The following is a 13,493-nucleotide window of genomic DNA, read 5'->3' as shown; positions in this document are numbered from 1 at the left end:
GACACGTTAATATGCTACAGCAAAGCTCCTGGAGACTGTTTTGGAAATATTTGCTAGTCCTTTCGTATTTATATTTTACAGATCGTGCCAATTTTCTAAAACCTAATTTATTTCGGCATATTCAGCTTCCCCGAGATTCGCTCAGGTCTTAAAACACCCTGCCTCGTCGGGCAGTGATCCAGTTTCCAAAATATGTTCCCCCTTGGGTCCGAGCCAACCGAATGAGCTGGGCAGAGTTCTCGAGTTTTTTTATCCCTTCATTTTTATCACCAGGTATTTCCGGATTTTCTTTGGCAACGAAAAATCGGACTGCAACCTTTGCACTTCATTTATTCTTGTCAGTTTGGTTTAATTTGGCTTCATCCTTATACTATCTTCAATAGCGATTCTGAGCCGAGCTCCAGGCGACTCTTCACGCCTGTATAACAATACGTGGATTGTTTTCTGACGCTCAAGAGGAATTGCTCTTTTTTCTTGTTTTTTTTTTTTTTTTTTTTTTTTTTTTTGCAATTCAGGTTTACCCCGTTCGTATACGCGACACGTTTGCCGGGTAAACATGCACTGGATGAAATCTCTTGAGGATTTTTTCCTCCTTCCTCCGACTATCCCCCCCCCCCCCCCCCCCTCGTATTTGCCTTATACGCGTCAGAAATTCGATATTGGAACATCGGATGCGACGCGATTGAATTTCGAACGATATTCTATCGCCAAGCTTTGTCTTTCAATTCTCGTATTGACTTCACTGTACGAGCATGTCTCGAATGAAAAAACTGCGCAGCGACGATGATTAGCGTGAAAATTGTAGCATGTGGCGAGGCTGTTTAACAATCTGGAACAATACGCATAGCTCAAGTTGAGATGCCTTGATGATATTACGCAAGAATTTACAAGCGGTTAATTACGCGGTAAGGAAGCAGATTAAATTTCTCGGTATTTAATGAAGTAATCTGCGTTCTGTGAGTTAAGTAGGTACGTGTTTAGAGTCAGTTGGAATGTAGGAAATAAGAATTCCGAGTAGAAAGTGTCATGTTTTACTAAATTATATTATACTCCTCCTCCCTCTTTCGTCATCTTGTTATTGCAAAATGAGCATCATTTATGTTGTGTGCACGTCCACAAATGCAAAGCAAATTACTACAAACTTAATTGAAATTCATAACGTTCGCCAAGTCTTGTGAATCTTCTTTCACAGTATAATCGAAAACTACTCGTAACTTCTCAATGGTTTTTCTATTCCTGCAACCCATAAACTCTATACCTATATCATGACTACTATTTGATTACTCGTTAGTCGGTTCTAAAATTCCAAGTCGGAACTTTAGCAATATCTTTCCGGATTAGATCAACTGATTTCCAATTTCAGTACAAGACATAACTTCGTTCCCATCGGGGGATGTCGATAGTGAGACAAAGTTCACTGAGGGTTCTTACGTGAAATTGGAAGTCGTTATTCAAATTTAAACGGACATTATCTTTTAGTAATTGGCCATTGGTCTGGCAATAAATCCTCTAACACTGCCGTTAATATGGTAGGAATAATTGCCAATAACCCCCCATCTCCCTTATTTCCTGTATTCTTCTTAGTTTGATCAACTTCTGAAGTGCTTTTTTTCATGACATTTGAATGCACCCATTGCACGGTGACACGGTGACACTGTTGGTCCTCATTTGAGATTGGGAGCTACGTGGCTGTAACCTTCCACTTTTCTGACGAATATCCCTCATCGATTGCTTCCTAAAATCACCGTTGTGAAAAATCCCTCACGTGCCGTTCGCCTCTTATCTTATATATATTCACACATCAAGCCTGGCAATGGTTCTACTCTCGTTTCGAGCACTCACTCGTTGGATAGAACAACTCTTGGATCTCGAATGTTGTAGAAAAATATGACCGACATTTTCAACGTGATGTATATTCGTTTAGTGTGGAACTAATTCTGTATGGATAACGTCACGAGAGGCAGTCGCTTGTCGCGCCAAGTACATATTATTGTTTTGAAATTCTTGCCTGTAGAGGATGTTTAAACGCGACGCGTTGTCATTATGTTTGCTAAAAATTCTCTGTTTTCTCCGGCAAATTATTTGATGTTTCGAATTTTTATTGCAGGGTGGCGAAGAAGCAGAGGTCGCAGCGCCAGTTGAGGAGAGTCCCGCCGAAGAGAAGACTGAAGTCAGCAGCCCAACAGTAGAATCAACACCGGCGGTGGCACCTGCACCTGTCAAGGAGGAAGAAAAGGCTGCCCCTGCCTCTCCTACCCCCGTTGAAGAAAAGAAAGAGGAACCCACTCCTGCCCCCACTCCCGTCCCTGTCGAGGAAAAGAAAGAGGAAATTGAAAAAGTCGAGCCTGTGGTGGTCGCTGATAAAGTTGAGGTCAGTCCAGTGCAGGCCATACCTGTGGTAGGAGTCGCTCAAGCTCAGCCAGTCACGACGCCGTCTATCATTGAGAGGAAAACCAGTGAGGACCTCCCACCCCCGCTTCCTTCCAGTCCTCCGCCAACCCCCATTGACCCATCCCCCCTGCAGCAGGCTCAGCACGCTGCTGCTAATGCATCGGCACTTGCCGAAGCATTGAAGGTGCCTGCCGAGGCTGCTAGTATGGCATCACAGATCGCTAAAGAGCAAGTTGAACATGCCAAGTCACTTGCCGAGTCGAAAACGACTGTTGTTACAGAGTCTAATATTGTAGAGGCTAAACTCACATCCGAATCTCATCCTGTTACGGTCAGTCGGCCGGTTACCGAGGTACCCGACAGTCTTAAAGAAACTGAAATTTCACCCGTTGTAGACGAGGACGAAAGTCTTCCTGTAGCCTCTTGTAGCCAAATTGTAACCGAAGTTGTCAAATCTGTCGAATCAGAAGTTATTCCAGGCCAAGCCGTTTCAGATGTTTTTATCGAACAAGTCGATAATTCATTGGGTTCTGACGAAAAGGTCGACGTTTGTTTAAAAAGTTTGGAAACACAAGAAATAGTTGTAAACGGTGTATCTGGTCTCCATTCGCTGTCATGGGAGAGTCTCACTTCACCGGCGAAAGATGCACCCGACACTGAGAAAATTGAAGCGTCAGTTCTGCCTGATATTGATGTAATTTACGACCAATCTTCCTTCGTTATTCAATCGGAAGAAGGTCCGTTACCGTTATCTGAGGAATCTTTAGTCGAAGCCAGGCCAGCTCATGTAGTTCCCGAGGACGATTTTACCCAGTCGGTTATCAAGGCAGTCGAGACGATCGATTTGCTGGAAAGTGAAAGAAAGTCTGAAACCATTGATGTTGTGTTGGAAACTGATAAAGTTCTGTTAAATGAATCTGATTCAAACGTATTGCTGGCAGAAAGTGTGGAAACGAATTCTACTGACATTAAAAGCAGCGACGCAATCCAGACAGAAAGTGTATCAGTTGTTCCAACGATGAACGGTTTGGTCAATGAAATTGTACCACCCTTGCCAGAATCGCCAATTCCCAGTTTACAGAAGTCTCAAGGTATGGGTGAATTGCTGTCAGAAAAGATTGATAAGTCGATGAATCTTCTGACGGGTGGATCTTTCGTTTCGCCTAAAACTATGATGAACGACCTTTCTGGGCATTTGGATTCTGAGGATGTTTTTGATCCGATCGAGGAATTGAGAGCTTGTCACATGTCGGCTGAAGGCCTTGTTAGTCCTTTTAAAGACACTTTGCAAGAACTATCCAGTTCTGTAACGGATACTTTAAACCTTTCCGAATCTTCTCCTCCTCTTATGAAACTTGCAAGCCCAGTAAACGAAGTATTGCCAGAATTCTTAAGCTGTCCTAAGCTAGTCAAAGAAATTTCCAGCACACCAGACGATTTTCCAGTCCCTCCTAACGAATTCGATGCCTCTGATGACCCTGTCATGATTTGTCCCACACCAACCAAAAACTTATCCAATCCTATGCAAGATATTTCCGAACTGACTATCGAAAATGGCAGCCCCACCGAAGAACCTTTGTCTCCAAAAATCCCAGCGGAGAAAGTTGTGTCGTCTTCTCCCAGCTGTCCTAGTCCTACGAATATTCTGATATCACCAAAAGAGTCTTCACATTTTCAATTAAATGATAAGGAGAGCAATCAAGAATTTGAAGTGGAGTCGCTATCACAAAGCCTTAATTCATACAATGATTCGGATGTTCAATTGAAGGAGAGATTAGCTGAATCGGAGGGAATGAACGGATTGGAAAATTCACCCAGTTGCCCATTGTTGAAAGCTGTACCAACCGCTGTGCCGGAAAACGCCCAGGTGACTAACATGCACATCCCTGGCATGATCAAACGCGCCAAATATTGGTGAAAAAAATTAAAAAAAAAAAAAAAAAAAAAAAAAAAAACCAAACCAAATTTCACTATTTGATTGACAACTGTCTCTGTGTGCGCTCCAACACTCTGTGATAGCCTGAAGTATTTCATCCTTGATTCCCAATTGTATACGTTCCCCCACATCATCATCCCGTATCGATAGAACTTAACATATTACATCCACCTGTCATTGTACTTGCCGAAAATCGCATTCGCAATTTCTGTCATGTAGAGCTCGTTGTGGGGTTCAGCATGACATTCTTAGGCAACTTATTAATATTTATATCGAATAGCATGATGCAAGATACACAGAGCAGCATTTATCGGCTTTGAACTCTCTTTCCCTTGTTTGTTGGATTTCCCTTGAAAAAACCAAACGAAATAGTATTTGTACGTGTCTATAAAAACAAGGTATCAGCCACAGTATTATGAAATCAAAGAATTCTTTTTTAAGAATTCTCGTCGTTTGTTACCCATAAATTTTAATCGAAGCCTGTGCTCTTGGCAATCTGTCTCCTATCTCACTCTCCAGCGACATTCGCCTGCCATTAGTATCTGTGTGTTATAATATGGTTACGAAAATCTTTTACCTTTCTACGACACAAAATTATTAACAATCTCTAATACTATGTCCCAAAATTCCCGAACCCATGTGTTGTTTGCCTCTTGGTTTTCTTGAAATATTAACATAATTTTATTGCAACTCAAAATAAAGTCAGAGCCACGTAGATTGGCTTTGAAAAATAGAAGCAAAATTGATGCCTGTAATAATGATAAAATAGTGGAGGAAATGTTTTTCAGAAAAAGAAAACATTGTTATGAATAACACACTGTTAAATAATTTGAATTCTAGAAAACAAACTCATTGATAGACGTAGTTGAGCTGAAAAATTTACTATTGGTTAGTAAAATTTAGGAGTTGATAATTAATCAAACAAATTTTCAACGTTCTCACTTTGTAGCTTTGTTTAACGTCGCGTCTGTAGTAGAATATGTGTTACATGGTATGCTGCGCATGTGAATTGTCTTGCCTGGGGACTTATATATTATTATCATTGCATGAAGTTATTGAAATTTTTATACTTGTCATTCGACCGGATCAATTATCTAATAACATCCATTTGGCGTAGTAAGATATTTATTCCACACATAAGGTGAAGCATTTAAAGCAACCGGTCTAATTCAAAATAATGGAAGTAAATATTTTGCATCAATAATTCACACTTATTTGACGCGTATTATCGAAAATGCACAATTTAATCAATGAAGTATCATTTAGATTTACGTAATTAGTACAGAGGGAACTTGGGTGTATGTACAATTTAAGTGGAAATATTATTCGGAGCTTTTGTCTGATGAGGGATTCATTTCACAGAAAATTGCCGAGCCTGAAGCGCCTGCTGAAAACCCAGCTGAAGTTAGCGCAACAGAAAGTGTGACTGAAGCTCCGGCTAGTCCTGCTCCACCAGTACCAGCAGAGCTGCCAGTGCTTCCGCCATCGGAGCCCGCTCTCACCGAAGATGTAGCCTCTGTGACCAAGGTAATGAATAAAGATATTTTTCAAATGTTCAAACTACCGTCAGAATTCAATAGAGAAAAAAGACTACAGTCGCATTGAAGTTAGAATAAAGTTTCGATGAAAGTTTGTTGTAAATCTTGCAAGAATGATGATCGCCAATCGACTATTTATAGCTCGTCGAGTATAGGTAGTTCTGAATTTTATTAATAAATAATCAAGTGAAGACTACAGAGCGAGGGGCCATCTGACTTATATATAATGCATTATTTTCGTTTTATTCTTTACGACGTAGTATAACATTTATTAAAAGTAACTGGGAATTATTTATGACTGTCGGTATACTTTTTTTTTACAGTTATGTGTTCCTAATCTCCAAAACTTTGGTTGTCAGATTATCAATTATTCATTTTCATCTTTACAGGCTATTGAGGACTTTGAAATCAGCGACAAAGCAGTAGCGGCTGCAGTCAATGAAGCCATCGAGAGCAACAACGCAAACGTGAGTATGAAGTTATAGTAACAATAAATTTGGATCAACTTGTGAATTGAAATGAAGAAAAGTTTTGCGCAGTGAATTAGTAATTTTTTCATCATCGTTCTTCTTAATGTTACAGGAAATTGTCAATGATTCACTCCACCAGAAGGTCATCACGGAATAAGCAGCGTTAAACCGAATTGTATTTGGGAAGAAGAAAGTTTTTTTTTCTCGTTAAAACCAAAAAAGTATATTATATATATATACATACACACATATATATATATGTATACATATATTTGGACCATTCCTGCAACTAAACAGAAAATAACGTTCTTTTATTACGAGCAGCAGAAAGAAAAGCGCGATTGTTAAATGAAACATTGTGAGAGCATACAGACTTTATAGTAGACCCATTAATTATTAACTGTTTGATAGGAAAAAATCTTTGGAAAAACACAAGTGGAAAATGGATAAATAATTTAGTAATTGGAAAGAAAGTAGTAATCTAATTAATTGGTTTTCATAAATGAAAAAAAATATATATCAGTCACCGAAATTCGCGCTCGAGCGATATACACTTCTTCATAAAATAAGTGGATGAACGAGATAGATGATGGCGTTTTATCTTTGGGCAGTGCCCATCGCAGGTGACAATTTTCCTGCCATGTAGAAATTTTAAAGTGTCATTAATTATTAATTAAGCCCAAGAAAATATTGAAAGAATTTGAAAGGCCTACTGTGCGTTCTAAGTGAATTGGAGTGAGATAGATGGAACTCTATCTTGGGTACTCCGAGGGAAATACTCAAAGGGTAACACCCTATCGACTCAGCACAATGCACCACGTGGAAAAGGAAAGACGAAAGAAAACTCAAGAAAAAACTACAATACCACAACCACCATTAACCACAACGCAACACAGCGTAGCATGAATATGAAAGTTAGTTTCACATCGGAAACCGTGCATAAGTTTAATTATTTTCCTCGTATTTTTGTTTGTCGGTTTTTTTTTTTTTTAAACTACAATGTTTTTGTATTTATACTATTTGAGATGTTTTAAGTTGTAATAAAGAGCTGCACACACGTACACACACATAAACATGCACACTCACGCATAACTTACATACGGAAAACGAGAATAACACGGTACATAAATGGAGTAAATATACAGTAAGATTGAGCAATGTAAGTGATATATAATCTAAAAAAAAAAAAGAGCCAAGTGTGTCTCGGGATGCTAATTATATCCGTATAAAATACTTGCAAAACCTATCCTAATTTCTATAATAATTATTAAAAGAATATTGCCTAATTACAATTACGATGCCCCGCACAACCACTCAATTATCCCTGAAACACCTTTTACAAATTTTTCATACGATATTTCTACGTTTATACGAATCTCCGGAGGTTGAAGTAAAACTTACTAATTAATTAATTATGAAAGATTTTATTAAGCTCGTAGCGTAGAGAGTATAAACCTAAATGAAATAAAACGAAAAAAAAAAAAAACTTGAGAAAAAGAATCCATATGTACGCCCCAAAATCAGAATTATTATTCTAAGTGTTAGAGAAGCGTGTGGCCATTGCTCTTGATCGACATTGGTTTTAAAAGATATACCTATTGATAAGCAAGAAGGAAGTAAAATTAAAAATTGTATAGTAAACCCCTACTCTTATGGATTTTAATTATTATCTGTAATAATGGTTACAAACTTACAACGAAATTGAATGTTCTTTCGAAATAAGATTTGACGATAAACCAACAAATCTTTCTATTTAAATTCTTTCGATGCGACTGATCTGCACCAATCAATTATATTAAATCGTAAATCTAAAACGTCCCTGAATCATAATCCCTCGGTATTTTATGTTGCGTTGAAGACGATATATTTTAACGTGGAGTTTCATTCGTGGACGTTTTGGAAAATCGAAATTCAGTTTTCAGTGTCTGATCCGCAGTTATAATAATAACTAAACTATTCAACATTTATCTATAACAAACCTATAATAAACTGTGAAATAAGTGTATCTATTCTCTATAATTTCCGACTGCCTCATGATCCTCTTAAACTGTCCTATAAAACGCATTATGCTCTCCAATATTAGCCGACTTGAGTGAACATACTTACTGCGATAAGGTACAACAGGGAAAAAAAAATCTGACGCTCATAATAGATATTTATATACACAGTTCGCATAGTAAAGCACTTTAGAGTTGTATACACAGATGATTACTTGTTCATCAATCTTACGACAACTCAAATTATTTCTATAAATTGGGTGTAAATATTACATATACGGTACAATTGAATTGTCCAGGAAAACGTTTGGTTTTCTCATTATTCTGTAATTATGCTTTAGGGTCAATGTTGCTTCATGTAATTTATGTATGTAATCAAGGTTTTTAGTATTCTCATTCTAGGAGGTACCTACTTCATGTGTCTATTTCTTATTCATCAGTTCTTATTCACTACTTTATGTGTGCAGTATAACATTTTCGACATAAGGTTTTAATACTACAATACTTGAGTTTTCAATACCTAAAAATAGTATAACTTATGGGTATGATAGAAATAATTAATACGGTGGAATAGAATAAGATTATCCAAGCGTAAGCATATCTTTATTCTGAACGCTATTATAATTTCGGTATAGTAACAGTTTTTCAAATCAGCCTCCCACTTCCTCCAACGCATTTATCAACATGTCGAGTTCATCTCTGTTCAACTCAAGATCGAGGATTTGCTGACTCTTGCTATCTTCGGTGATAAGATCCAACTGCAGAAGAGGTTCTTTCAACGTGGCGAGTTTGCTTGATCCCATAATCCACTAAAAAGGGTAATTATTGAATTTTATCAGCTGACTTATACAATTATTTCTCTATTCAAGTACCTTTAATCTCCAGTCAAAGTCGAGCAACGTCGTTCCATTTTTGATTGAATGCTCCCTCAATAGCGCCTTAACCAGATGCTCTCTTCGTATATTTACACATGTGCGTATCGCAAGTTGTAATTCGGCAGGCGTTTCAACATATCGATGTGGCATCTGTCGAGTAAATGATTACGAAAAAAATGTTGAATAAAAAGAGTCCAAGATACTTTGAATAAATGAATGAATGATTGTTGATAAATTACCCTTTCATTTTCAAGATACAGCACTGCCGGATTTCTTAACAAATCGAAAATAACCTGACGGGCTATTTTGTACTCATTCTCGGTCCATTCAACGCTGTTTGTAAACTGTTGAAACGTCACTCGTTTCCGCCCGCATATTTCGTCGACACAGGCGTGAAGGAACTAGAAATCGAAGATGGGAATGGTGATGGACCTAACGTTCAAACGATACGGATTTAGTTTAGAATTAATAACTTAGATCTTTATATTCACACACACACCTGGTTCATAACATCACTATTTACTTTTGTAAATATATTTTGTAACAATTCAGTTTCATCCTCCATTTCGGAATGGCTTCAATGATCCAGTCACAAATGATCACTCTGTCGGTTCTTAAAACTGCCGTTGTTAAATTTGTAGCGCAGTAGCCTGCTTTCGGGTCTATGGGTCGAACAGCTCCGATAGTACAGCAATGTTGCCACTCTGAGGAAAAAATCACTATAGTCAAGTATAATTTTGATTGGAGGAATAGACAATTTAGTATTGGGATTACAATTTCTTCGACAAAGTTGTGCAATAAAATGAGTCTTATATAATATGAAAAGTATTTGTATTGATTATATTGATTTGTTATTCATTGGATCGTACATTCTGGACCTGAAATTTGAATTTTAGCGCTACATCCGAAATTAGTTATGTCACTGATATTCTAGAGGGCGCAGAGATTCGTATACGGAAAATTACATTGCTGCCTTATGCCAGGTTCCACTCTCCGCTATACTCTTTGTTCTGGAGCGTGTACCGGGAGGATGGTCTCCGTCGGTTTTGTTCTGACGTGTATTAATTAACTGTTTATCGTTCGACGGTTTCCAATTTGGAGTCCAATAGTAAATAGAGGCGAACCATGGCGGAGTATCTCGCGTCCATTTTCGGTACCGAGAAAGACAAGTAAGTGAATTTAAGTTCGTCAAACTCTTCTGTATTCTGTGAGAAAAAGAAATTACATATAATCAGCGTGTGGGCTGTGCGTTCTTGATTAACGGCGTTCCGTTTAACCTTTACAGAGTAAACTGCTCCTTTTATTTTAAAATCGGAGCTTGTCGGCACGGAGATAGGTGCTCACGTATCCACAACAAACCTACGTTCAGCCAGGTAAGCAAATACCTTTTTTGAATTATTGATTTATAACCTCTGATGCACAATTGAAATGTTATTTCTTCTTGACAGACATGCCTGCTTCAAAATCTTTACGTCAATCCGCAGAACTCTGCCAAGAGCGCTGATGGTTCCCATTGTGAGTATTGAATCATAGAAGGATTTAATAATGAATCAGACCTTTGTTAAATTTGTATCATGTTTGTTAAATTAATTTCTTTTTCACGAATAGTGGTAGCTAATGTTTCCGATGAAGAGATGCAGGAGCATTATGACAACTTTTTCGAAGATGTATTTGTCGAGTGTGAAGATAAGTATGGGGAAATAGAAGAGATGAACGTTTGTGATAACCTCGGAGACCATCTTGTTGGTAATGTCTATATCAAGTTTCGGAGAGAAGAAGACGCGGAAAAAGCAGTCAATGATTTAAACAACCGGTGGTTCGGTGGAAGGCCTGTTTATGCCGAACTATCACCCGTGACAGATTTCAGGGAAGCCTGCTGCAGACAGTATGAGATGGGGTAAGCACCAGGGTCTTAATGTACATGTATAAAGATTTTCTTTTAATCATGAATTAATTTCGAGCTACGATTCTATTTCTCAAAGTTAACATTGTATTTGTTCGTACTCTGATGTATGAGTTTTTTTTTCAGGTATTACTAGTTTTACCTATTCGACCTTGATGTGCAGATCGTTGAAATATTTATTTACCGAGTGTCAGATCGATTGTTTTATAAAAGAAACATTCTATGAATGTTTTAATTCAGCTCACAATCGCACTGAGCAATAAAGTTTAGACTATCTCCATTTCTGGAACTAGATTTAGTAAATTTTATGGAGAATTCTATGTTCAATGCGAAGTCGTTTATGAAAATTGATATTGTGTGGTAGTATTTCTTAAGAAATTGTAGTTACAGGTGTGAAATTAAGTCAAAATAGCAATGAATGCTAAATAGGAATTAACGAATTGGTGTGTGAAAGATGGTAATGCGTGCTTGTATTTCGATGAAAATATTCATTTTAGTACGACATTACAAATTGTGGTCCTTTATCTAAAACAGATTTATGGTGTGTACTTGCATGTGTTTTGGTTCTTTATCTCTTTATCTTGACTAGGATCTACAGTGTTAATGAGAAGTTAATTGACTTTATTTTTCCATGGATATGATGCATAGATGAATCTTGTCGTGATTGCAATATCTGTCGCTTATGCCTTGCCGAGAAAATATCACAAAATGTCTCAATTGTTGTGATCCCTAATTAGGCAATGGAACAGGGCTTAACTAAATCAGTTTTTTCAAACAGATTATCCATTCCAGTCGGTGATGGTGGAGAAATCAAGAATGAATCTGCAATCGGGCAAGTTCAATGGAAGTATTAATTTCCAAAAATTCTTTTTGAACTACTCCAAAAACTCGTAATGTGGAACAGGAAAGTTCTGAATCGTCAACAAGCACACAATGCAACTAGAGACTGCATATATCATGGTTGCATTGCCCAATGCTTTTGAATTCATCTTTTCCTATTAGCGTCGAATTTCCTGTGCGATCAGATTATCCGCATACGTGTTTCGTAGCCATTTATAGTAGCGCAACTTGAAGAGATATAGAACCATCAAAACAATCGTTTTTATGTCCGTAAAAGAAAATCTTTTCCTCACATCAAGGTGGACAAGAAGAACTGTTGTTTCTTTGCATGTGTAGAATGCACTTCAAATTAGATATTGAAATGCATTGCTTATTTCAAAACGTTGATATTTGATTGGTCTCTGGTTTGAAAGTCCGTATATTTTAGTCGATTATTTTCCAAATTGGCAGGCAGAAGAGATAAATTTATTTCAAGATTCTTGGAATTCCTTGGTCGAGTTTCTAAATATTCAATTTTCTTGCTTTCAGAGAATGCACCCGTTCTGGATTTTGCAACTTCATGCATCTGAAACCAATTTCAAGAGAGCTGCGCCGTTATTTGTACAGCCGCAAGAAGGGCGGCAAGGGTGGTGGCGGAGGTGGCGGAGGTGGCGGTGGTGGTGGAGGCGGAGGCGGCGGCGGTGGCGGCGGCGGTGGTGGCGGTGGTGGTCGTTCAAGGTCTCGATCAAAGTCACGAGGCCGTACCGATCGCAAGCGTAGATCTCGCTCTCGCGAGAGAAGATCCAGATCTAAGGATCGTAACCGCAAGGGAAGAGATGATAAAGGTCGCGACGGAAGATCTGGTCGCTATTGATGTATCTCTGTCCTAAATTCAACTGACATTTCACTATCATTCAATTTTCGATGTAACAAAGTTGTCAGAAGCATATTTCAGATCTTTGCAGTAAGTTTCGAGTACTGTGAAAAAGAAACGAGCCTTATCAGTTTTTACAACAGAAAAACAGACTTGCAGTTACTGAATTAATCATAATGTCGTGATACCAATAAGTTTATCAATATAATAACTGCATTATAAACGACGTTCACGTGTGGAATAAATATTTTAGCCGTAAAATATCGAAATGTCTCGTAACTAGTATTATTTTGAACGTCATTTTGTGAACTGGTATTTAGTCAGTTATTGTAAAGCAACAGTTTGTAAAACAATAAAAAATGCTTGAAATGTACTTGCAATGGTATCGGCTCCAACAAGTAAACCAGTGCAGCATTAGTAAATACTCGAATGGCGTTGGTCCTTTCCTGCCCGATTTTCACTACCATCGAGTTTTGACCAAGGGTTGTCCAGGTAGATTGTATGTACCAATAGGGTGTTTCAGAAAAAAATGATTTGCGATTTTCCACCCTGGCACCTCCTAAAATGTTGGTTTAGGTGAAAATAATAAAAAAAAGGTTCTGGAGAAAGATGAGCCTTCTACGTTATGTGGAAGATGAAATGTCAAATCAGTGCGATCTTCCATATTAGGCTGGATTTGCGTTTTTGCGA

The 13,493-nt window shown here is 37.9% G+C and overlaps 3 protein-coding genes across 7 annotated transcripts in view; 2 read left to right on the top strand and 1 right to left on the bottom strand.

The window, feature by feature from the left end:
* LOC124179008 (A-kinase anchor protein 200-like) overlaps nucleotides 1-8,340 on the top strand; it is a 103,422-nt gene extending 95,082 nt beyond the window's left edge. For 3 of the 4 annotated variants that reach the window (XM_046562931.1, XM_046562932.1, XM_046562930.1), the window contains 4 exons: nucleotides 2,108-2,398; nucleotides 5,690-5,854; nucleotides 6,255-6,332; nucleotides 6,448-8,340. In XM_046562931.1, coding sequence (XP_046418887.1) covers nucleotides 2,108-2,398; nucleotides 5,690-5,854; nucleotides 6,255-6,332; nucleotides 6,448-6,492 — 579 coding nt within the window. In that variant the 3' untranslated portion in view covers nucleotides 6,493-8,340. The remainder of the gene's footprint in view (nucleotides 1-2,107; nucleotides 2,399-5,689; nucleotides 5,855-6,254; nucleotides 6,333-6,447) is intronic. The other variant, XM_046562933.1, reaches the window with a different exon arrangement.
* Nucleotides 8,341-8,903: 563 nt separating this feature from the next.
* On the bottom strand, nucleotides 8,904-9,869 carry LOC124179010 (COMM domain-containing protein 8-like). The gene is made up of 4 exons (XM_046562936.1): nucleotides 9,707-9,869; nucleotides 9,447-9,608; nucleotides 9,205-9,357; nucleotides 8,904-9,141 (listed from the first exon to the last, which is right to left on the bottom strand). The coding sequence occupies exons 1-4, from the start codon at nucleotides 9,770-9,772 to the stop codon at nucleotides 8,983-8,985; spliced, it is 540 nt and encodes a 179-aa protein (XP_046418892.1). The 5' UTR covers nucleotides 9,773-9,869; the 3' UTR covers nucleotides 8,904-8,982.
* A 319-nt stretch (nucleotides 9,870-10,188) lies between these two features.
* On the top strand, nucleotides 10,189-13,176 carry LOC124179009 (splicing factor U2af 38 kDa subunit-like). Of its 2 annotated transcripts, XM_046562934.1 has the most exons (6): nucleotides 10,189-10,376; nucleotides 10,493-10,580; nucleotides 10,656-10,722; nucleotides 10,816-11,104; nucleotides 11,889-11,942; nucleotides 12,479-13,176. In XM_046562934.1, exons 1-6 carry the CDS (start codon nucleotides 10,333-10,335, stop codon nucleotides 12,801-12,803), a joined length of 867 nt encoding a protein of 288 aa, XP_046418890.1. In that variant the 5' UTR covers nucleotides 10,189-10,332; the 3' UTR covers nucleotides 12,804-13,176. The 2 variants fall into 2 exon arrangements, with proteins under 2 accessions (XP_046418890.1, XP_046418891.1); XM_046562935.1 differs by lacking the exon at nucleotides 11,889-11,942 and having other exon boundaries at nucleotides 10,193-10,376.
* Nucleotides 13,177-13,493: the final 317 nt, after the last annotated feature.

The sequence above is a fragment of the Neodiprion fabricii genome, chromosome 3, assembly GCF_021155785.1.
Source record: "Neodiprion fabricii isolate iyNeoFabr1 chromosome 3, iyNeoFabr1.1, whole genome shotgun sequence".
Lineage (NCBI taxonomy): Eukaryota > Metazoa > Arthropoda > Insecta > Hymenoptera > Diprionidae > Neodiprion > Neodiprion fabricii.
The sequence above is the reverse complement of the archived record's forward strand: the minus strand, read 5'-3'. Positions and strand labels throughout refer to the sequence as shown.